The sequence below is a fragment of the Diospyros lotus genome, chromosome 5 (genome assembly GCF_014633365.1).
Source record: "Diospyros lotus cultivar Yz01 chromosome 5, ASM1463336v1, whole genome shotgun sequence".
In the NCBI taxonomy this organism is placed as follows: Eukaryota; Viridiplantae; Streptophyta; class Magnoliopsida; order Ericales; family Ebenaceae; genus Diospyros; species Diospyros lotus.
In genome coordinates, this window is record NC_068342.1 from 27,292,583 (window position 1) to 27,317,450 (window position 24,868).

The window sequence follows — 24,868 nt, forward strand, 5'->3', positions numbered from 1 at the left end:
TTCAATTATTTATTTTTTATTCCTATTATTATTATTATTATTATTATTATTATTATAAAATAAAAACCATTTTTTAGATGACATAATGTGAATTGTATTATATCTTTACAATTATTAACTGTTGATATAGTGTAAAGTGCACTTCAATTTTTACACACCATAAGTCGGCACACGCGACGTGCATGTACACACTGTTGAGCCACCAACCCCACCCCCACACAAACCTCTTATTTATGAGTGACCATAAACAAAACATAGTGCCTAACTAAGCATTTAAATCTTTAATTTATAGCCATACAATCCACAACGATAACGGGGGCACCTACAGGCGACTTACAAAGGAATTTTACCAAAAGCAATACACGGGTTGACAAGACTCTAGTAGATTCAAAGACATATATATATATATATATATTCTCAGAATCCGAAAGAGATTTCTCAAAAGTTCCATCATATACACACTCACTCACTCATGGTCCATGCAAAGCAAGAACAGCACAGCTCAAAGCCTCTAATCACCCACTAAGATTAGATTAGAGGCCAGATTTTATTATGTCACGTCTAGATTAGAAGCATTAAGCATAACAGAAATTAGCACGCGGTATTTAGGAGGACGATAGGTAGCAGCTCATCCAGGACCGGAAGCGAGACCAGGCGAGCTCAGCCGACACTTCATCTTCGCCAGCCATCCCCATGCTTTTCCTCCTCTGCACACCCTCCGGTGACCTGTTCATGAAAGCGTGCCCATTGCCCGGATAAACGTGTACCTCGTATGGAACTCCCGATGCTTTCAGCTTTTCTTCCAATCCTTTAGCAGCCTGAAAACCAATAATTCTTACCACATAATAACACCCCATATTGCAAGACAAACATAACCACCCTTAACCTTCATAAACACCTCTCTTTTCAACAGAATAATCCCAATCCCACAAGTTGAAAATACTTTTTTATCATCATATCAATATCAAGATCCCACACATGAAGCACACATTGCTTGAAGTCCAATGACATTTACTCAAGGTGTGTTGTCAGATATACATATATATATAGTCGCAAAAACTAAATGCAAAGGCACATTCTCAAGGGAATTACAACGATAAAAAGGAAAGATAGTACATAAAAATAAGGTGTAGAACAGGCCCTAATTTGCTATAGTATACAGTAACAACAACGTGCCTTTACTTTTAGCACATTTTCTGCTTTGCATGCCTAAAAAATTTTGATGTGGATGAGAAGCCTAACACGTCCCAGTTCCTCATTCAGTCATTTTACAAGCAAAGAGGTTGCTCATTAATGATTCAGTTCTATGCAAGACATAAATGTACAGTTAGAATTGAGTCCAAATCTTTGCACTTACGGCAGCTACATTCAACATCATAAAAACTTGCCAAATAACGTGCACTTCTCTGTGAAAAGGCTCCAATCTGTATATAGTGAGGATAGGATACATGCAACTGAGAATTTTTACGTCAAAATAAATTGCTCCATTGTTGCATAACAGTAGCTGCAGCCTGACACCAAGCAGCGCAACTTGGGCTTTATAGGATGAGCAAGTTACTTCGTAATGACGAATGTAATTGAATTAATTAATCAAAACTTTCAGGGGTAATATAGTCCACAGAGATCTAGAAATCTTTCTCAAGACAAATGTCTGAATATAGGAACTATGTCCTTTTCGTTCTGCATTTCAGGAAGCAATGATTAGTCATAGTTAACACTATGCAGTCAGAGCACCAGACTTGGATTTCTGTCTACGAAAGGATTTAGCGGTAATGCATCCATATATCTCAATATATCAAAACCAACCAAATAACAATAATCACAAGCCTAATCCCACTAGGTGGGGTTAGCTGCATGAATTATAGACCATTATATCAATGTCTTTAGCATTGTACTATGCTGTAACTACCCATATTTTTAATTTCTATTTCTGGATATTTAAAAGTGATTTTTTTATGAAATGTGTCCTTGAGAAATAAAAAATTCGACGTCACAACTTGATGTTCGAAATAGGGGAACAGATTCCAAAATAGGTGGAAATAGTACAAAGTTTTGAAATCCAGGAAGAGTGGTTTCGTAACTGTGTTGAATAGAATGAATCTCTAAGGGCACATTTTGAAACCAGACTATTTATTTTTGAAACCTAGCTTCCTGAAGGGTTGGTTTCCAAATCAACGAAGCTGGCTTCAAAACCAAGTCTGTTGAAACCTAAGTCTCAATTTTGGGAGTTCCATTATGAGATTTTAAATATAGTTTTACTATCACATTACCCACATTGTGATGGTATTAGAGTGAAAGATTGATCATTTGGTAGGTCAAATTATTATTTGAAGTGGGAATTCTATACTTGAGAGCAAAATTAAGCAAGTGATGAAACTTTTAAGCATGAGGCATCAAACTAACCAACATTAAATTTTAACCCTAGTGAGACCTCATGGTCATGCATAACTCTTAGGTTTTCAGCAAAATTAAGTTTTAACCCTAGTAAGTGAAAATAACTTGGTGTTTTGTTAATATGAGTATAAACCTTGGTTTGGGACTAAAATTATGAAGTCTAATGATTTAATCATTCTTGTAGGACAAAAGTGCACAGATATAAGGATTTTACTTTGTGTAATCTTCATTAACTTGGTAAGTTTCACTTCCTCATTTCATGTGTATAGCCAAGACCAGAACTTTTGCAGCCCCATCTCCCCCTTTTCAGCGCTCTTTTACAACCCCTTCATCCCTTGTCCCCAAAGCAATTGGTCCCCACATTTTTGTCTTGTTTCTTAGCACAAAACAAAAACATACATGCAGATGTATGTAGATTCATTGTCCTAGAGTTATGCGTGCCTGAGGTCTTAGTAGGGTTAGTACTTAACCCTTGTTTGGTTACCTTGATTCCTTATGCATCAAGTTTTCATCACATGCTTAATTTTGACTCTCAAAACATAAAATGCCCACTTTAAAAAATAATTTGACATGTCAAACGATCAAATCTTTTCATTTAATACCACCAAAATGTGGGTAATATCATAGTAAAACTATGTCTAAAATCTCATAAGCAAACTTCAAAATCGAGCCTTCGCTCGCAGTTAGGTCAAAAATTGCAAGACTTACTGTTCAATTTCGGTAGACCTCATTTCAAAACCAACCATTTAGGAAGCTATGTTACAAAACTAAATGGCCTGGTTTCAAAATCTGCCCCTCCCAGCATTCTGTCCAACCCAGTTTCAAAATCACTATCCAAAACCTTGCATGTTTCACCTATTTCAAAACCTATGTTCCCCTGCTTTGAAACCTTACCCTGTGACTTTGAATTTTTTATTTCCCAAGGCCACAGTTCATAAAAAAATTCACTTCTAAATATTAGGAATTGAAAATACATGTCATTACAAGTCTTCAGAGAAAAGTGCAGAATTTAGAGTTCTAAAAAATATTTATGCTGTTTGCAGGCTGATCACAGGCATCTAGATTAAGGACAGAATAATTCATACACTATGGTGGCTTCTTTTGGGCCTTTGGTCATGAGCTATCCTATATTTGAAGGTACTTCCAGTTCAATGTGTTCCCTATTTGACATATTACAAGAACTGTACTAATAAGGCCCTTTGAAGGATAAGAAGGAAAAGGTTGATTGGACCTCTTCCCCTATGCCTATTTTAGTACCTTGGTTGTCCTCAATCATTTTACAGAGTTACGTTCTGAATATTATGAGAGCTGTGTAAGCTATTGTAATCGTTCATGCACCAGAGATGGTGAGACGAATCTTTAAGTGACGAAACTCAATCATGGTGATGATGCATTGCAGGAGATGAGCTTTAGTTAGGTCCAGTAGTAGATTGACAAAGAGTTTCAATTTGGTACGTAACGCTTGTAATCATGTTCGTTTAGTGATTGCTTTGCATTAACCAAGCTGGATGGGTCCATGGTTCTCGCACTCTGTAAGGGTTCCGTATATATCCTGATCTGTCATTTATTTTCAATAAAAGATTGGTCAAGTTTTAGACTGACTGGTGAATCTATATTTTGGTTCTCTACTTAGATGTAGAATTACCAAGTCAAATCCTTTAACTCTCTAAGCAAAACTAGGTGGATAATCTGATTACATATTTGAGGTTTAAAATATTCACATAATTGGGAATTGGGACTTTACTAATTTAAGGAAGCAAAGAATTTCTAAAAATTTTTGAAGACCCATGACCAAATAAGCAAAACTCATCCAGATCAGGTTCTGGAAGGTCCCAATGAGTTCTGTAGATTTTGTCTGAGGAGAAGATTGATATACATCACAGGATTCATTTCCCTTGTAGCTTAACCATTTAAGGGGTAATCTAAGATGAAACAGATATTAGAAACTTATGATGACTTAAGTTCAAACCTCTCCATGATGTTTGTCATTTTGGACATCATGAGTTCTGCATCTGTAGCTGTTCCATTTTGATATTTGCTTGTATTTGTATGTCAAGTTTTTAAGAATAATTTTCTGTGAACAATACCTTAATCCTCTATTAGTCTCTCCATCCCCCCTTGTGTTCGTGTAGATTCTCACTTCTTTCTCCTTCCTCTTCTCCCTTGCCCTATTCCTCTTCTCTCTCTATCTCCTTTATTTTTCATTTGTTCCTCCTCTTCTCTTATTCTCCTTCATGTCTATCCAATTTTTACTGTTTGATGCTGCACCTCACCCATTCCATTTACTGAATTTAGTTTCAGCACTGTTTGTTTCCTTATACCTCTTCAAGGGAAGGAGGCAGCACTTGGAGCAGGATTTGTTGATAGCTTTTTAGACCCATACTGTTAACAAACTTAAAGTTTGACATCATAATTACTTGGGATAGAAACAATACTAGGAGGTCACTATCTTGTCAATCAAAGAATAAAGAATAAATAATTCTTAACATATTTTTCGGGCAAACTAATTTATCCCAAATTTTTCAATAAGAGACTTCAAGACTCTAGTCAAACCCATTCAGAATTCTAATTAGCAGGCTATAGATGACTCCACACTGCTGGACTTGGACTGTGTTGATTCTTATTTTCTTCATTGACATTTAGTACTTTTTTTTATCAATATAGTTAATATTAACCCAATCAAATCAAATGCTGAAGGTGTTCTAATCTCTTCTGTCCATTATTCAATAGATCACCATGAGGACTCTGTTTTGAGTTACTCTAATTCCATTTTATTGTGTCTATACATAAGCACTATAACCTAACATCATCTTTATAAATTTAATCTAAAAGAAACAAAGACCAAAGCAGGATTTGTTGAATTATGGTAGTCACACTTGCCCATCAAAAAAAGTTATAATTCATGGGAGAACTCAAAAGTAGCCATATGGGATTAAGGCTTGATATCTTGTTGTTTCATGGGAAAATTTAAGAATAAATATAAAATAAAAAAGAAGAAATCAAAAACACAGACAACAGGAAAACATGAAGTAATAAACTGAGAACTTCATGCAACAATACTGAAAGTCAGAATTAATTAAGCAATACCGTCACATCTGAGAAGCCAACAAAGCTATCAAGTTCGCCAAAATGAGCCTGAACAGGTGCCTTGGCATTTGATGGATCTGCAAGCTGTGAGGAAGGAACTCCATAGAATGCTACAACAGCATCAACCTCAGGGACCAAGACAGAACTAGCAATAGATAGAGCACCACCCATGCAGAATCCAGTTACACCAACCTAGTTAAAACAAAATAACCAGAACTTATTTAAACTGACAGAGTGAGCTATCCATGGTGTCAGGTAGAAAAGTTCAATTTTAGCAGATGTAAATTGGCAAGGTAAGCATGAAATATTTCATCAAACAGAAGTCACTAAAGAATATGCATCTTATATATTGAACTGCCATTCAATAGTTTCTAATCCTGCCCAAGTGCGTGATCCAAGAGATGGAGCAGTTAATCAGAAATTTCTTATGGAGTGGTAATGAGGCAAATTCTAATAAAGCAAAGGTGGCGTGGCAAGAGATTTGCTGCCCCAAAGAGCAGGGGGGCCTAGGTCTGAAGCCCCTATATATTTGGAACCAAGCCTTGCACACCAAGTTAATTTGACGGTTGCTCTTAGGCGATAGGGATTCCCTATGGGTTAAATGGGTGCGTACATATTGGGTTAGAGGGGCGTGTTTTTGGCTTCTTACAGCACCCTATCGCAGCCTATGGTACTAGAGAAAGTTGCTCTCGCTAAGGGGTGTTATGAGGACCCGGTTTGGATGGAGGATTGGAGACGGTTGTAATACGTTTCTTTGGCAAGATCAGTGGCATCTATTAAGTGTGCTCATTGATTGTTTCTCTCGCCAATTGCCTCGGCAATTAGGCATTTCAATTTTAGCTAAGGTAGCGGATATTATTAAGGATGGCTCTTGGATCTGGCCGCAGACTTCTTTTTCCCCGAATTTCGATCTAATACGTAGCCACCTCCCTAGCCTTCCTCGATTTGAGCACCGAGATGAGCCGTGTTGGCTCTCGGCCTTCAATGGGGCCTTTTTTGTCAAGGCAACATTCCAAGATCTCCAGGTTCAGCGCCCTTGGGTCCCTTGGTTTAGGCTAGTTTGATCTTTTGTGGGTAGATATCCCAGCCCATATGTTTATCCTCTAGTTAGCGATTCGGGAGCATTTATCTACACTTGATCGTACTAACCTGCTTTTGTCTTTCCCAAATAGATGTTTCCTTAGCAGGGCAAATGCGGAAAGTCATAGCCATCTTGCACAGAAGAAGAGGAAGAAGAAGGGAAAGGGGCTATTTCCTTGCACGCAATCAAAGGAATGGCCAGTAGCAAGATTATCAAAGTGGAAGGAAAAGTGCAAGACATCACTCTTATGGTCTTAATAGACAATGGGAGTACCCACAGTTTCATTGATGAGGGAACAACCAAGAGGATGAAGTAGCCATTGGCCAACACACAACCCCTGTTCGTGACAGTAGCTAATGGAAGTAAAGTGATCAGCAAATCCACATGCTTGGGATTTTGCTGGGAAATGCAAGGACAAGAATACCAAGCTGATTTGAGGTTACTGAAGTTGGGAGGATGCCATATTGTACTCGGGGTCGATTGGATGAGGGGAGTAAGTCTAATCAGTTTTGATTTCAATAAAATAGAGATAACCCTAGAGAAGGAAGGAATGAGAATGGTGTTGCTAGGAAATATGGAACTAGGATCGTGCAAGTTGATCAAGGGGAAGAAATTGCAGTAGCTATTCAGAAAGGTGGTGTCCCAAGTAGTTCAATTGTTTTCAATCGAAGCTACTGAGCAGATGGAGAAACAAAGTGAAGAGGGTCCTAAACATGGAAGCCTAATAGGACTTAATTGTATACATATTTTTATCTTAACCTTGTGCTATTTTTCCTACTTCAAATGTGTGTTATATGGATTTTACATAATTTGAATATCTTTTTGTAGGAATTAAGCAAAGGAGATGAATTCAAAAAAATTGGTCTTTAAAGAAGATATTATAAATTAATTTATAATGTTAATTTTATAATTAATATTATAATACAATAAGAGAATTAATAATTAATAAATTGACAGCAGCAATTGAAGGCAATTGGGAGAAGCAAAGAAGTGCAATTGGAGTTGAAGTCATATTGGAAGAGGACTAGGGAACAGTGCACCTATATATTAAATATTATAAAAATGAAACAAGGGAATAAAGGGCTTGGAATTGAAAGCGGCGGACAGAGGAAGAAATTGAGAGGCTGCACAGCAGAAAGAAAAAATTGAAGAACAAAAAGGGGAATAAAGAAATTGAAGAAGCACCGCTGAAGCGGGCAAGCAACAACCAGATCTGTCCGACCCAGATCTGGGCAGGGGCTTCTTTCCTTCCTTCTTTTGAGTTTTTGTTCTGTTTTTCTTTGATTGATTAGGATTTCAATCATGCAGCAACCCTTGGTTGATTTTGAGAATATATTATTCATTATGAGTGGCTAAATAATTGTGTAGAGTTTCTAAAGGATCCTATGCATTGAAACCAGTGTTCAAAAACGTGTTAGGCGCTAGTCGGACAGCAAGCTGGCGCCTAGCGCCTAGGGCACCTAGGCGGGACCTAGATCAACAGCAAGCTTGCTACTGCAGCAAGAAGCAACGCAAGCTTGCTGCTGCAACAAGCAGCAAGTTGCTGCTACTTGCAGCAATGAGCAGCGAGCAGCTACAGCATGCCGCAAGGAGCAACAAACAACAAGGACCAAGGAGCAATGCTTTTTACTTTTTTTTTCCGGAGGTGGAGGAAGATGGATACATACTGGAGGAAGATGAGATCAGTGACGAGAGATGACAGCCAATAGATGAGATCGGCGGCGACAAGAGAGAACAACCAACAGATGAGATCAATGGCGGCGGTGAACAACCAAGAGACGAGATTGGCAGTGAGAGAGAGAGACAGACGACCCGCGATGAACGACTAGAGAGAGAAAGGGAAGGGGGAAATAGGTCAGCTCAAAACGCGCACGACCTAGGCGGCCTAGGCCACGCGCGACCCAGGTGGTTAGGCGCTGCCTGGGTAACCTAGGCGCCGTCGTGGCCCGATTAATTGGGCCCGGCGACTAGGGGTGTCGAGCAGCCCTTAATCGCCGCGGCTAGCGGCCACCTAACGCCTAGGCGGGTGCCTAGGCCGAATTTTCGAATACTGATTGAAACTTTATTAGTTTACTCAATTTTTGGTTGTGATTGTTACTTCAACTATGTTTATTTTGCTCTAAAGTTAATGCTTGTAATTGTTTGATCACCAATTACATGATTTGAGATTTCTTATGATGCTAGACATAGATAAATAAAAAATAGACTCTTGGACAAAATAACATGCGTTAATTAGGGAACACATTCACTTGATTACATGTGCAATCTGATTATATTTGTGATGAATATTTTCATATTATGAGTACCTACGCTTAATGTGTTCTCTAATTCTAATTCACATGGACATATAGTGAGTTAGATTAGTTGAATAAACTTGTTAGACCTAGACATAGGCTAATAAATAAATTAGAGAGCTTGATTGACATAGTTTGTAACTTAATCAACCAAAGATTGAAATAATTTGATAAAGTGGATTTGCTAAGTGAATTTAGAAAACCGTAGGTCTTAATCAATTGAATTTTAATTTTTAAGTGATTATTAGTTCTTTAATTTGTTTCTTTTTAGTGCACAATTTAGGGTTAAACTTCTTTGAGTGATCAATTGTTCAAATATAGTTAATTGTGACTAATTTTATTAATTAAGAGATTTAGTTACCAATCTCTGTAGGAACATCTTTACTCATCATTTTACTTGTTTTGACTGCGTATACTTGCATCTTATTCATGGGTTACATAAAATCACGAACAAAGCCAACCATCTAAAGCCATTTGGCAGGTACACAAATTGGCCCTCCTTGATGCATTATTGGTTGAATACCAAGACCTCTTCGTAGAACCTAAGTCTCTACCCCCCAAATGATCCTTGGACCACACAGTACCCCTTCAACCTAATGTTGAACCAGTAAACATTAGGTCCTACAAATACCCACCCAAACTCAAAACCGAGATTGAAAAACTTGTGAAGAAAATGTTGGACCAATCTGTCATAGACCTAGCCACAGCCCATTTACTTCACCCATCCTATTGGTTAAGAACAAAGATGGTACACAACGTTTTTGTATTGATTATAGACAACTCAATGCTATTATTGTTAAAGATAAATTTTCAATCCCAATCATTGAGAACCTATTAGATGAGCTCAAAACGCTTCTATATTCTCAAAATTGGACCTAAGGTTAGGATACCATCAAATTATGATGGATCCAAAAGGCATATCCAAAACTACCTTCAAGACTCACAATGGCCATTTTGAATTCACAATTATGCTTTTCGGCCTAACCAATGCCCCGGCCACATTCCAAGCTCTTATGAACCAAATTTTTGAACCCTACCTCAGAAAATTTCTGTTGGTCTTCTTTGACAACATCCTAGTATATAGTCCTTCCTTTGATCAACACCTAAACCACCTTAGGGCTACATTTGAGATCTTGAGATTCAACCAATTGTATATCAAGCAATCAAAGTGAGCTTTTGCACAAAAACATGTTAAATATCTGGGACATGTAATTTCAAGGGCTGGAGTGGGCATAGATCCCAAGAAGATTGAGGCTATAGTAGCATGGCCTAAACCCACCAGCATCCAAGCACTAAGAGGGTTACTAGGGCTCACCAGTTACTATCGGAGATTTGTGCAAAACTACGGATTGATTAGCAAGCCCGTAACGGAATTATTGAAGAAATATGGCTTTAAGTGGAACCCTAAGGCTGAGGAGGCCTTTGAGTGGTTGAAGAAAGAACTAAGTGAAGTACAAGTGTTAGGTTTGCTTGACTTTAGCAAACCATTCACGTTGGAAACTGATGCTAGCAACTATGGGATAGGGGTTCTTCCTTCCTGACCAAAGGGAGCGGTGGAAGACGGGGTCGCAACGGCAGGGCGTGGGCTCCAGCGACGGGTCTGTCCGGGGAGCGGCTGGCACCTACAAGCACTTCGATGCTCGAGTGAATAAGAGAGTAAAGCAACGGTAGTGTATCAGAGGGAAGAATATACCTTGACTCTAAAAAGAGCTAGTTGATATTAGGGAGAGGAGATGTCCTCCTGCATACATGCGACGTGCGTTTGCAAGTGATAGGACTGAGTATCCGGCGCCGGTGGAGGTTCCCAGGTGGCGGCATGGTGGCGACGGGACCCTCATTAATATGGATGGGATCCACCATTAATGAGAATAGGATCTGAGGCGGGCGTGCGGATACACAGTAGAGGCTACAATGATGTTGTGGAAGGCTAGCGCAGGACCAGGATGGGGCCGAGATCGGGCCATGAGGGATGGGCCGAGAGAGAAGACTGAGATTGGGCCCGGACCGGACGATCCACAGCCCCCAAGGTCGGATGCTCGAGAAGCGAGCGTTCAAGCTGGAGAAGGGAGACTTGGGTAATTTGCTGCATACGCTAGTTTTGGAGAGTTGGATTGTGGTTAGGACCTGGTCGAGGTGGACGGCCGAGCTGAAGCATGGTCTTGTTTAAACAGACGCTGGTTCTAAAGGCATCTGAAGTCATCTTGGCCTCTATGGTAAAGTAATTTTCTTCGTGTGTTGATGCGTGACACGCATGGTTTCGAGATTCGAGGCGTCATGCCCGGGAGGGCTCGAGGCGATATCTGGGTGTGGTGGCCGGCTGGCTTATCTTGAACGCGTACCGACGAAATTTTGTGTTGCTGTTGGGACGTGTTCGGGGCATGGCCGAGCTCGCGTTCGGTTTCTGCTACCCAAACTCGAAAGGCAGAGGAAGATATCGGGCTACCCTTGTCGAGGATTGAATACCTTACTGGGGGTGGTGCTTCTGGCTATGGTTAGCCTCCCAATCCTCGCAAGATCGGAATTGGATCTGGCGGCAGGGAAAGTCCCCCCGATATTCTGATATACGACGCATGGAACTTCGGGGTATAGAGCGTTATGCCAGGGACTTCGGGGTATGCAGTGCCGTAGGTATGAGCAGTGGCTCATGATTTCCTTCGGGAGATTGAGTGCGTGACATGTGGCATGTCCCTAGCGTTTGCTAAGCGCTTGATGGCGTTTTTCTTTCTTCTGGATGCAACGTATGGGAACAGTATAAAGGGTGCGTCCCCTCTCTTCTAGGTTTTCCATCGTTACTTCTTCTTCCTCCTTGCATCAAAGGTGCGTTGTTTTCTAAGTCTTTCTCTTTAACCGTTTCTTTGGGCTCAATGGCTTCTCGTCCTAGTAGAGAAATGTTGAAGGCTATCTTTGAGGGAAAGAGAGAAGTCTCTAGCGGCGCCGGCGAGGGAGATGTTGCTCTCCCGGCTGCTATATCTTCCGCCATTGCGCCGATTCTTCCAACTGCTCCTGGTGCCGTTTCGGTGTTGCATTCTGACAGTCTTGCTATCGATGAGGGGCGGTCATCGATTGGGAAACGCCTGAGGGATACAGGAGGGGTTGAGCCATCTGCTGGTGCACCTTCTGTGGGCGTGTCTGACCCTCCTGCTTCAGGGAACCGATGGGAGCCGTACCGCCAGGTGGAGGATCAGGCTTTGGGGGTTTTGGCAGAATGCCCTGCACTGGAGTTCGAGTTCCGAACAGAGATGACTGCTCTCAAGCGGTCGCATCGAGAGGAGATAAGATGCGTTCAGGAGGCAACGGAAAGCTAGGGTGACGGCCGGCTTGAGGCAGCAGTTGGAAGAGGCGGAGGCGTCGTTGGTTCGTTGTCATGAGGTCATTAATTGATTCGACCGCCAGCAGGAGGATGCCAGGGCGGAACTTCACGATTCAAGGGAAGAGGTTGCCAGTCTGAAAGCAGCGCTCAAAGCAGCCCGACTGAAGGCGGAAGTCGGCAGTGCTCAGATGTTGGAGGCCGTGGACAATTATTTGGAGGCCTATGAGGAAGCCTTACTCCACATCTAGACTTTATTCCCAGACCTAGACCTGCAGCCTTGCAAGCCCTATATGAGGGTCGAAGGCGGCCAACTTGTTGATCCAACCGAAGAGGGGCACGCCATTTTTGGGACTTTTAGGGGATTTCCTAGAATCGAGGTGAGCCGAATTGCAGAAGGTGTTGTTGATGACGCCGAGCCTCGGGCTGAGTTGGGCTGAATTTATTGTTTTCTTCCTTTGTAGTAGCGTAGGTTTTTCTAGTGCTTTCTTAGTAGCCTGGTTTTAGGCTTGTGATATCGCGGCCCGCTATTTTTTTTGCCTTTTGACTTGCTAATCGAAATGAAAGGTTTAGTCGTTTTTCTTCTTCTTAAGACGCCTTTGTTCTGATTATAGTGTGACACGCTTTTTCCTAGCTGGGCTAGGGCCATTAAATGTTGGCGCGGTGGTTCCTGAGTTAAGTGCTAGGGTTGGTGTCCGGTTTTAGGGTTCGGGGAAAGTGTTTAGAGTGCAGACTCGGGGGTATTGTAGAGGTTCGGAGGGATCACATGCGCGACACGGGATTTGAGGTTATAAATTCGGCGACGCTTAGGCGTGCTACTTTTGCGAAACGTTTCGTCGTCTGGTTGTTCTATTTAGCATGTGGAAGGAGTTGATTGGTCATGGTGGGAGTGGCCTTTCGATTTTCGAGGCGGGGGTATGGCCGTACTGCTGGCACGATTTTTCGGAGCTTGACGGTATTTAATTTTTAAGAGATGGTGAGGGTCTTCTGACCTTTAGGCGATTACGCCTATAAAAAGGGAGGGAAAACCCTTGGTTCCTTTTCATGCTATCGACGTTCGTTTGGGCCTTGGTTTCGAGGGACTAGGGAAATAGGGTCGATGGCTTGTAGTGGGGGTTTTTTATCTGAGAGGGGCGTTTCTGCTGACGATGTCGCGGATAGGGCTGAAATTGGCGCAGCAAGGACCAAGAGGACTGAGGTTAAGCGTGTTTGGGTGAGAGCAGTACCAGAATGGGTGAGACATGTCGTGTCTAGAATGGGTGATGTGGCTTTCTTGGAGTTTGCCTCTGGCGGAAGCATCGTGCTTCAGTGTCTTTGAGTACCTTAATCTTTGATGCCAACATCACTAGGCTAGACATAGGGGGGTCGTTTGATTGCTCCAAGGTTGAAAGTGGGAGATCTTGACATCACATGGGTGCTAGGTCTTTTTGGACTTTCTTCAAGAGCGGCTACCGGGTTGGCGGAATCCATCCCCTTTGGGGACAGGATGTCAGGCGGTACAAAAGAGTTTCAGCCTTTGCCAAGTGGCTCGTGGGGGAAGTTGTTATCGACGATTATAAGGGGAGTGCGTCCTGCAGCGACTGCTGCTTGGCCTTGCTTTTACTTCGGGTGTGCTTTTAGGCGTTTATGCCTTGTAGCGGTTGTAGCATGATAGACGAGTGTAACATAAAATTTGTACAGATATAAAGCTTGTAATCAGATGTAAGTTTCGTAATGAAATGTAAGTTCTTCGAAGTACCTTGTTTTCTATAGTGTCTTGCATGCTCTTTTTGGTGATAGCATCTCCTAACCTTTATGGCCATGTCTAATATAAGGTACTTCGGAATCGGATCGGCTTAGACTCGAGGTTCGGCGTGCCTGTTTGCTACAAGGCACGAATTTGGGATCGGATCGAGGTAGACTCAAGGTCTGGTGTGCCCGTTTGCTACAAGAAACGACTTTGGGCTAGCTCGAGGTCCTGTGCGCCTGTCTGATACAAGGCATGGCTCGATAGGGCCGAGGCGACTCGAGGTGCCTAGAGCAATGATGGGGCTGTGCCCGAGGTCCGCGCGAGTCGAACAGACCATGTCGGTCTGGGTCCCAAAAATGGTTTAAAGGAGGACTGAGTCTGGCTTGAGGTCCTGTGCGCTTGTCTGATACAAGGTGTGGCTTGATAGGGCCGAGGCAGGTTCGAGGCACCTAAAGCAATGACGGGGCTGTGCCAGAGGTCCGCGCAGGGCGAACTAACCGTGTCGATCTGGGTCCCAAGCACGGTTTAAAGGAGGACCGAGTCTAGCTCGAGGTCCTGTGCGCCTGTCTCATACAAGGTATGGCTCAATAAGGCCGAGACAGGCTCGAGGCACCTAGAGTAATGACAGGTTGTGCCCGAGGTCCACGTGGGGCGGACTGACCATGTCGGTCTGGGTCCCGAGCACGATTTAAAGGAGGATAGAGTCTGACTTGAGGTCCTGTGCGCCTGTCTGACACAAGGCGTGGCTCGATAGGGCTGACGCAGACTCGAGGCGCCTAGAACAATGATGGGGTTGTGCTTAAGGTTCGCGCGGGGCAGATTGACCATGTCGGTCTGGGTCCCGAGCACAGTTTAAAGGAAGAACGAGTCTAGCTTGAGGTCCTGTGAGCTTGTTTGACACAAGGTGTCGCTCGATAGGGCTGAGGCAGCTCGAGGCGCCTAGAGCAATGATGGGGTTGTGCCTGAGGTTCGCGCGAGGTGGACTGACCATGTCGGTCTGGGTCCCGAGCACGGTTTAAAGGAAAATCGAGTCTGTCTCGAGGTCCTGTGCGCCTATCTGATACAAGGCGTGGCTCGATAAGGCTGAGGCAGGCTCGAGGCGCCTAGAGCAATGACGAGATTGTGCCTGAGGTCCGCGCGGGGTGGACTGACCATGTCGGTCTTGGTCCCGAGCACGGTTTAAATGAGGATCGAATCTGGCTCGAGGTCCTATGCGCCTGTCTAATACAAGGCGTGGCTCGATAAAGCTGAGACAGGCTTGAGGCGCCTAGAGCAATGACAGGGTTGTGCCAGAGGTCTGCGCGAGGCGAACTGACCATGTCGATCATGGTCCCGAGCACGGTTTAAAGGAGAACCGAGTCTGGCTCGAGGTCCTGTGCGCCTATTTGATACAAGGCGTGGCTCGAGGCCTGAAGTGACTGTCAATATTTGTATTTGAATTTTTAGTAAAATATGAAATTTTGGAAAACCTCATTACTTTGTTGATTTTGCCAGTGGATCGTTTGAACGTTCGTCTTTGTTGGCGTGAGTGCTAGGTGAGCCAGGATTGCAGACAACCTGGTCTTGCATTGAGTGGGCCAAGTGAGACCAGGGTGGCACAGGGTCTGCTGCGCCTGTTCAATGCAAGGCAAGTTGAGGTGATACCAAGGTGGTTGGAAGACAGGGATCTCGGGGACTGCTATAAAAAAGAACCTGGGTTTGTACCCGTGAAAAGACATAATAATTAATAAGTGAAAGCAATTGTCTTTGATTAAGTGAAGCGTATTTTAATAACGAATTCCTGAAAAAATGGTTGCTTAGCTATAGTATGACTGGGCATCGGCCGCGTTCTATGGTCTAGGCAGAGGTTTCCTTGTGGGTTCGACCAAGTGGTGAGCTCCGTTGCCGATGCCATTAGCGATCTAGTGAGGTAGGTTTGCCAAGTCTTCAGGGTGGAGTTCTTCTATGGGTTGGGGATGGTTATCTGGTGGCTTTCTTTGCCGATCTAGCTCTGTCACATGCACGCTAGGGTGCGGGGCTTGGCTGCTTAACTGTTGCTCCCAGGGGTTCTGTTTCCTTTATTGCCCTTGCTGAGCTTGGGGTCCCGAGCCCTAAGGCTGTCATGGTAGCATTATCGAGCCTTTTTCTAATCGACGTGAACGACCCCGACCTTGGTGTCTGACACCGAGAATTTCATGGCTAGATAGGGAGGAACAATAACATGATCGACTTTCTCAGGGAGCTATGGAAGGATCTGCACGTGATTGGGTCTAAGCTTCCACTTAGCAGCATGGTGACGCTAAATATGGTGAGATGGTTCTGAGGGTTGGTGGTGTCGTCATAAGGCTCCAAAGTGTTGGGAAGGCGAAAGCCGTAAGCGACGACCATGATGAATTCTGAGAAAGGGTGACTGTGGGAATACAAGGACACACGAGGTGAGGGAGTAGGGGTGTGGGTGGCTTGATGTGTTGGTGACGACTACCTTCTGCGTCGCAGTCAACCCGCTCGTTAGGTTGATCGCGCTGCTGGTTTCAAGTCAACTCAGTAACTTGGTTTTAAAGTTGTTTGATAGTCTAGAGGAGGACTTCTATGATAGCTGGATTTTGTGGGAGACGATCGGCATCGTTTGGCTCGTGGGCGGGGGCGCTTCTGGTTCGCACCATGGTAAGGTGATGGGGGTTGGCTCTGTTAGGAACCGGCCAACCGTGTAGCTTCGATTCTGCCTTCTTTGATCTGTAGAGTTGCAAGCGCAAACTCCTCCAAGTCGGTCCACACGATCGACCCTTTTCCACGACGCCTCGAGTAGTACTAGCAAACCCTAGGCGCCTCCAAGAGAGATCCGATTTTTTTTTCTTGTCCTTTTCAACTTCATAAGTGGCATATTTATAGAGTTAAAAAAAAAAAAAAAACCCTAATTATGCCTTTGAAAAACCCTAAACGATTTAGGTCTAGCCCATAATCATATTGGGCCATATCTCTCTTTTAAATTATGGAATGGGCTCGACCTAAGTGTATGACCCCTTAGGTCCACCATTAGACTAGATGTAGGCCAACTTTATTCGGCTATATGAAAGCTCAACTCATTAGATTAATTAAACTCTTTAATTAAACTTATGGGCTTCTTAATTAGCACATCTTATGGGCTTCTTAATTAAACTCTTTAATTAATAGTTTTAAAATTAATCAAATTAATTCTAAAACCCTACATATCATGGTTAACGTCTAGCAACATGCCATGAATACCTAGACAACGATGGAAAAACACGGATCTTTTCAATTGCAAATATCGTGCAGTAAAATCCTTTCATCAATCTATGTCCAAATTGAATTTAGGATATGGTTTTATGACGAAACCCTAATCATTCAATAACTATGTATCCATTCCAGATTTATGACTTGATAGGTGAAATCAAAACACCTTTTGATTTCCACCTCACCTTGGCCAAGGATTTACTCAGTCATAAAATCATTGGAATACACAGGACATCTTTTCATCTTATCGATAAGTGATGAATTCTATTTCGACATCCACAAGCCTTCATATGTGATAAGGTTACGCCCAGTGATAATTTGTTAATGACTCCATTGGAATCCAAAAAGAACCAAAGCGTAACCAGTCAAATATAAGACTACCATGATGTCTCAAGTCTAAGGATCAATCTGCACTGTTGCAACACAGAAATTCCAATTCGACATTAAAATAACCATTAGAAATTATGTAGCGGGTCAGTTCAGTGTACTTATTCTTATAATAAGCAGCCACATATATGCACTAGTGTCCCCACACCAATGTCCATGAAACGAGACATTCTCCTAATTGAGCATGCATCATATGTGCTAGTCTATCCGAGTTATTAGTGTCCAATCCTAATAACTCTATGACTAGGAACATTTAAGATCAAGGCTTATAAGGAATATGTTTCATGATTGTCATCTCAATGCACAACCAAATTCCATGAGCCTATTTGATCTATGGACTTTGTCAAGAATGGATTACAATAAATAATGACAACCATCAATGACAAATAAAAACATAAATGCCTTGCAATAATAATTGATTAAAGTTAAAGAGTCACAATGAAAAATATGATCAATTACATGTAAATATAATTGGCTTGTGGGGCATAACTCTAACAGCTTGAAAGGCTCTAATGAAATTATGGGGTAGGTAAGTTTTACCGAGCCCCATGGTGGGTGCCAAATGTTCCTTCCTAAACAAAGGGAGCGATCGAAGACGGGGTCACAACGACAGGGCGCAGGCTCCGGCGACGGTTCTGTCTGAGGGGGCGGCTGGCACCTGCAAGCACTCTGACACTCGAGTAAGAGAGTAAAGCAACGACAGTGTATCAGTAGATCAGAAGGCAGAATATACCTTGGCTTTAAAAAGAACTGGTTGATATAAGGGGAGGAGATGTCCTCCTGCATGCATGCATCATGCATTTGCAAGTGATGGGACTGAGTATCTGGTGCCAGTGGAGGTTCCTAGGTGGCGGCATGGTGGCGACGAAACCCTCATTAATGTGGATGAGATCCACCATTAATGAGGATGGGATCTGAGGCGGGCACGCGGATACCTAATAGAAGCTGCAATGATGTTGCCGTAAGCTGGCACAGGACCAAGATGGGGCCATGAGGGATGGGCAAAGAGATGGGCTAAGAGAGAAGGACAAGATTGGGCTAAGAGAAAGGGCCGAGATTGGGCCCGAATCGGACAGTCCAGCGGCAATCCTTTCACAAGAGGGCAGACCACTAGCTTTCCTGAGCCAATCCCTAACCCCCATACACCAAGGCCTCAAAATCTATGAGAAGGAATTGATGGTGGTCCTTATGATAGTAGAAAAGTGGCGACACTACCTAGGAGGGAGGTTAATTATCAAAACGGATTATGAAAGCTTGAAGTTCCTACAGCAATAGAGATTACATACTCAATTACAGAAAAAGGGTATGACCAAACTCATGGGAATGGATTATGTAATACAATTCAGGAAAGGAAAAGAAAATGCAGCAGCTGACGCCTTGTCTTGCTGCCAAGAGGAAGGGATGAATGAAGCCATCTTAGCAGTAGTACCAGATTGGCTCCAAGAGGTTACAAACAGTTACCAACAAGGACAGTGGACCAAGGGGTTGTTGGAACAGCTGAGCTTAGATGCCAATAGCAAGCTGGATTACTCATTTAACAATGGGGTGATAAGGTACAAGGGTAGGCTAGTGATTGGAGATAGTGAGGAGTTGAAAAGAAGAATATTACAAACACTACATGAGTCTCCTATAGGAGGTCATTCAGGCATTCAAAATACTTACCGCAAGGTGCAGCAGGTATTCTTTTGGCCTCAGCTTAAAAAGTATGTGTGGGATTATGTGTTGAGATGTGATGTATGTAGGAGATGCAAACATGAAACAGTGGCTCATCCGGGTTTACTACAACCATTAGCCATTCCAAACCAAGCATGGGCCCATTTAACCATGGATTTTATAGGACTTCTAAGGACAGATGGGAAGGACTGCATAATGGTAGTGGTTGACCAATTCTCCAAGTTCAGTCATTTCATTAGCCTATCTGACCCATTCACATCACAAAAAGTGGCTAGAACAGTCATGGATAACGTGGTAAAAATGCATGGAATTTCTTAGCCTATAGTCTCAGACAAGGACAAGATATTCACCAGCCTCTTTTGGAGAGAACTGATGAAATTCCTAGGTACTAAGTTGCTCATGTCTGCTGCATAGCACCCTGAAACTAATGGTCAGTCAGAAAGAGTAAATCAATGTTTGGAAGCCTACTTGAGGTGCTTCAGCTTTTTACAACCAAGAGGGTGACACAAGTGGCTAGAAGCTAGAAGTAGCTCAGTGGTGGTATAATTCAAGTTTCCACAACTCGATCAAAATTTCCCCCTTTGAGGCTCTCTATGGATATAGGCCAAGGTTGTTACCAACCATTGGGGGGACAGTCTATAGTGGCTGCTATGAGAGCCTATTTGCAACAAAGAGAAGACACAATCAAGATGGTTAAATCGAAATTGGCTAAAACCCGAAATAGGATGAAGCAATTGGCAGATAGGAAGAGAAGTGAGAGAGAATTTTCAGTTGGGGAGGATGTCTATTTGAAGCTAAGTCAACAACATCTCAAGTCCTTGAGCCACCAACCCATATCTAAACTGAGCCCTAAATACTATGGGCCCTTCACTATAGTGGAGAAGATATGTGCAGTGGCCTACAGGTTGCAACTGTCAAAAGAGACACAAATTCACTCCATGTTCCACGTTTTCCTTCTCAAGAAGGCCATTGGAGCACAGAGATCCCTACCTACACTTCCCCCTATGGGCAGAAGCGAGATGGGAGAGGCAGTCCCTACTGCTATCATAGACAAGAGGGTGATTCGTAGACATGGAGTCCCTCTCGCCCAAGTTCTAGTTAACTGGTCCTCATTCCACGAGGACAATAATACGTGGGAGTATTTTCCAGATTTTCTATAGCAATTTCCCAGTTCAGCCGGTTTGCTACACATTTCTTGAGGACAAGAAATGCTTTAAGGGAAGGGGATTGTTACGTTAGCAGGCTGTTAGCCTTGTGTAACGGGCTGTTTGGCCTTATTAAATAAGCTATGATTCTTGGCATAGCTGGAGAAATGTTCCAGCATGCATGTGTCAAGTTGTAAGGCCAAGTGGACAAAGGGCTAACCGCTTTTGGCGCCCGAATTGGGACATAGATCAGTATAAATAGCACTGATCTACACCTAAGTCCACATGATGAATGAATTGGAAATCAGTTTCCCTCTCTTTTCTCTTCCCTCTCATTTATGAATTCTCTCCCTCATTCTCCTTTCCCTCATCTCAATTCCTCTTGAAAGTAGAGAATTCACAATTGTCAAATTAGGGATCTGACAGATTGGTGCCTATTGAATATTGTGAAACAAAAAAATCCCTTAGTAGTGCCAATAATACAAAATTAAGCATTCAATATAAGTTTCATCTACTCATGGATGTAATGGTGGTGTATGTTTTATAAAAACATTCTTTTTAATAAAAAGTTAATTACCAAAGAAATAATAGGAACCCCTTTCTTTAAATGTTATATCACATGGAAACCACTAAAGGAATTCAGACTAAAAAGCGTGGGGGAGATTTATTATTCAAATTCGAATATCTAGTCAATGCTAGAAGTTCTTTGCTTTGTAAGGGTCGGGGGAAAGTTGTATTTGTACACAACCCAGTTGCTTTTTGTAAAGAGGTTATTTCCACCATCCAAAAACAAAAAATAGATTAGCTATAAACAAGATGAGATTCAAACCACAAATATCCACAGATGGTTGCAAAGGGAGGTCATTCAAGAACAAATATCAACAATTCAGAAACAAAATTCAAAATGAGTATGTTCCTCTTTACATAATGCATTTTGGAATCACTAAAAACATGTGGTTGAATTACCTTTTGAAAAGATTTTAATGAGAAACAAGTTCCCAAAAAAGCTCATCCAATACAAATGTCCCAATAAGAGAACACACACAAAAAAAGTAATAAAAAAAGTTATACTTGCAAAATTAATCAAATTGAGAGAAGAGCAACATGTCTTCTATTAAATTAAAAACCTATAAACAAAGCTTTAAAAAGGGCTATGTATCCATTACCTAATAAACAGAGACTTAGAAAAAGGACTATATGAAAAGGTATTATCTAAATTAGCATGATCATTTATGGATAACACAAATGCCATCCAGGCCTACTACCATACACTAGCTTTTACTTAAACTTGATGGTGCCAGTATATTTTGTTAAACCAACAAGAAGGTGAATTATCAACAGAGCTAAAGTAACTCTTTAACTGAAATAATAAGAGCAATGCATTTATACCCCTGCAGTTCCTGCATTTTTTAACTAGAAAATCACTGGTGCATGAAACATGTGGAGCACAGTCTCTTGCCCAGCTAAATGTTAAGGTCAGGCCTTGATTTTATCATCAATCTTAAAATAATATAATAACTAACATATTAAGTAATATAATAAGGAATACATAAAGGCTGGGAACTAATAATAGAATTAAATAGTGGCTACCTGAGAGGTCTAAACACCACTCTCACATTAAAGGATCTATGGCATTTTCACCACAAAAACCATTTCATAAGGACTGGGTTATTTGCACTTTGCCATGGAGGAATGAGAATAATGTACCTTTTTTGAACCATTTTCTTTGAGCCAGTTTACTGAAGCACGAATATCCTTAACAGCACCTTGCCAATCAAGACCATCCATCAAATGTTGTGCTTTGGCAACATCTAGACCAATTTTTCCCCGATATAAACTGAAATGGTGAGTGAAAATCATTAAGCAACAATAAAGCATCCTCAAAGTTCCATGTTACAGACACAGAAAGTTAAGCATATGAAACAAGCAAAGCTATCTTACTCTGGGATGAGAGCTTTATAGCCAGGATCAAATTGAGAAATTTTCAGAGCATGATTCTTAATCTCAAAGTCAACACCCCACCACTCCTGAAGCACAACAATCCCAAGAGCATCTTCTTTTCCAACCACGTATGCATCAAATGCCTGGTTTAATTTATTTTAAACCATGGAAGTATAAACAATATGAACAAAAAATTAATATTCAAGTTTCACCATAAGGGATTAGAACCCACTCAAATATGCCATCACATGATTGACACATGAAATAAGTTCATGCTCGTTCAGAACCATAAACTTGTCATAAAAATAATTTCATCTTAAATCATTTTTCAACACAATTGAATCCAGACATCCAAACAACAAACTGAACTTGACATAAAAAGAAAACGAGAGAGACAAAAGTTTGAGAAACCTTGTCCACAGGACTTACTGGATCTTTCAAAAATGCGGCTTTATTACCCAAAAACTGAAATTAACATCCTCCCTTAACTACCAGCCTACCGATGCTATATCTGAAACGGGACTGTTTCTAGAGAAAGGAAAATGAAATTATTTATTTCCATGTTTGAAATTGGGGAATTGTCAAAGAATAAGAAAATGAAAGAGAAATAAAATTACTTATGCCTTCTTTCATGGGCAATCAAATACAGAGATGAAAATTCAGGACATTGATCTATTAATTTTCTTTAAATTATTTGACTCAACCGAAAACATAATTAACTCTGATTTCAATTCCTCCAAATTCTGTCCCTTTTTACCCATGTTTCCAACCATATATCTTTTCACATTGTTTAATAACAATCACACCGAAAATACGAAATATCTGTGTTATCTCTTCTTAATTTGTATCACAACTAAGAATTTCAGTAAAATTTAGCTTGAATACTCACCAGATTGAGTTTTCACACTCATACTCTGAGAAGACAAACTTACACAAATCATGTCATGAATGCACGTCAAGAAAAACACAAATCGAGGAAAAACGGAACCCCAATAGAAAGGGGTTTGGGGGAGCGTAGAAACTCACAGTGTCGTCTCTCTGAATCTGAACCTTCTTGAACGCAGAGTCAGCCATGATTGAACGAACCTGGAGGCGAGAAGCAGAGGGAGAGAGCTTCCGAGCGAAGCTGGAGCTGAAGGAGAGGGATTTGTGAAAAGTTCTGGAACAAATGGACGCCACAACCATCTGCTCGGTCCGGTGCGGTGCGGTGCAGGGAATGAAGAAACACTGGACATTTCCAAGATTGGCCAGGGAAAATTGCAAAAATAGGACTTCCGCTGAAGATATTTGCCAAAAAAAGACTCTCACTAAAAAACTTTGCAAAAATAGGACTTTTAAAAATTCTTTGTAAAATTATGACTTTTGAGAGTTAAATAGATAAAAATACCTTCACTTTAAATTGGTTCTAGGATCCTTTCGTCTTCCTCTCGCACGCACATCCCCCCAATCGCCCGTCGACCACAACATCTCTCTCGCTCGTCCTCTATTCTCTGCATCTAGAATTGTTGTTTATTTATCAGTCGTCACCTTCATTAACCATTCAGGCATGTCTTCGTTTTCTTATCTTTGAAAACCTTTAGCCAAAGACGATTGGTATTCCCTTTGAGTGATTTCAAAATCTTTTACCTTCTTCGATATGATTTTTTGAATGACTATGTAATGAGTATGCAAATGAACGTCGCTCTGGTTCTATATTCTAAAGCTTGGTTGAGTGAAAGGTATGCATTTTACTGGTTTGAACATATATCGGTTGATATACCGGTTAGATATCGATATATGTCAACCGATATAGGTTCAAACCAAAAGCATCCCCAAAAATGTTTTATGTTGGTTCAGTTCACATATCGGTTGTGAAAAGATATATAAGGATATGGATGTATGTACCGACATCTTATATCGGTATACGTGTATTGATTTTAATTTAATGTAAACCGATATATAGTAATTAACATACATCTTATAACAAATGCTATATCGGTATACTTGTATCGGTTTTAATTTTATGTAAACTGATATATAGTAACAGACAAACACTTGTGCGAACGATATTATGAAACCAATATAACCTTAAACAACCGATAACTTTTTTTACTTACAGAACCGATATGTTTTTTTTTCTAATTTACAGGAATGGCAACTCATAGACCTATATTTGTATATGTGATGTATGGAGGTCAGTAGGAATATAATGTTGATAAAGACGAATATAAGTACGTGACCGATAAATGTTATTGTATAATACGTGTGGAGCTAGATTGCATATTCGAGCAATTGGTAAGTTCCGTATATAGAAGGTTCAATTTTAGTTTTGCTGAGAAGTCGGTTGTGCTGAAGTACAAGTTTAAGATGCTAGATCTATCTACACCTCCAATAGAGATTCAAAGTGATATAGATGTTGAGTGCTTTATAGTCGAATACTCTCGGATAGAATTCAGAAGCTCATTGTGTGTTGATTTTGTGGACAAATTACAACTAAGTACACAGTCAAATTTTGGTGTTATAAATAATGAAGAGGTTGTAGAGAATCAAGGATGCAGTTATTCTTCGATGATACAGTTGGGCAGCGATAGTCCAATATGGTCGGACAATGAGGCCAGA

At 41.5% G+C, this 24,868-nt stretch overlaps 1 protein-coding gene across 1 annotated transcript; it reads right to left on the minus strand.

Moving 5' to 3' along the window:
• Positions 1-382: 382 nt before the first annotated feature.
• LOC127801902 (uncharacterized) lies at positions 383-23,504 on the minus strand. Its single transcript, XM_052337414.1, has 5 exons — positions 23,297-23,504; positions 22,271-22,413; positions 22,037-22,166; positions 5,482-5,673; positions 383-818 (listed from the first exon to the last, which is right to left on the minus strand). Exons 1-5 carry the CDS (start codon positions 23,453-23,455, stop codon positions 606-608), a joined length of 837 nt encoding a protein of 278 aa, XP_052193374.1. The 5' UTR covers positions 23,456-23,504; the 3' UTR covers positions 383-605.
• Positions 23,505-24,868: the final 1,364 nt, after the last annotated feature.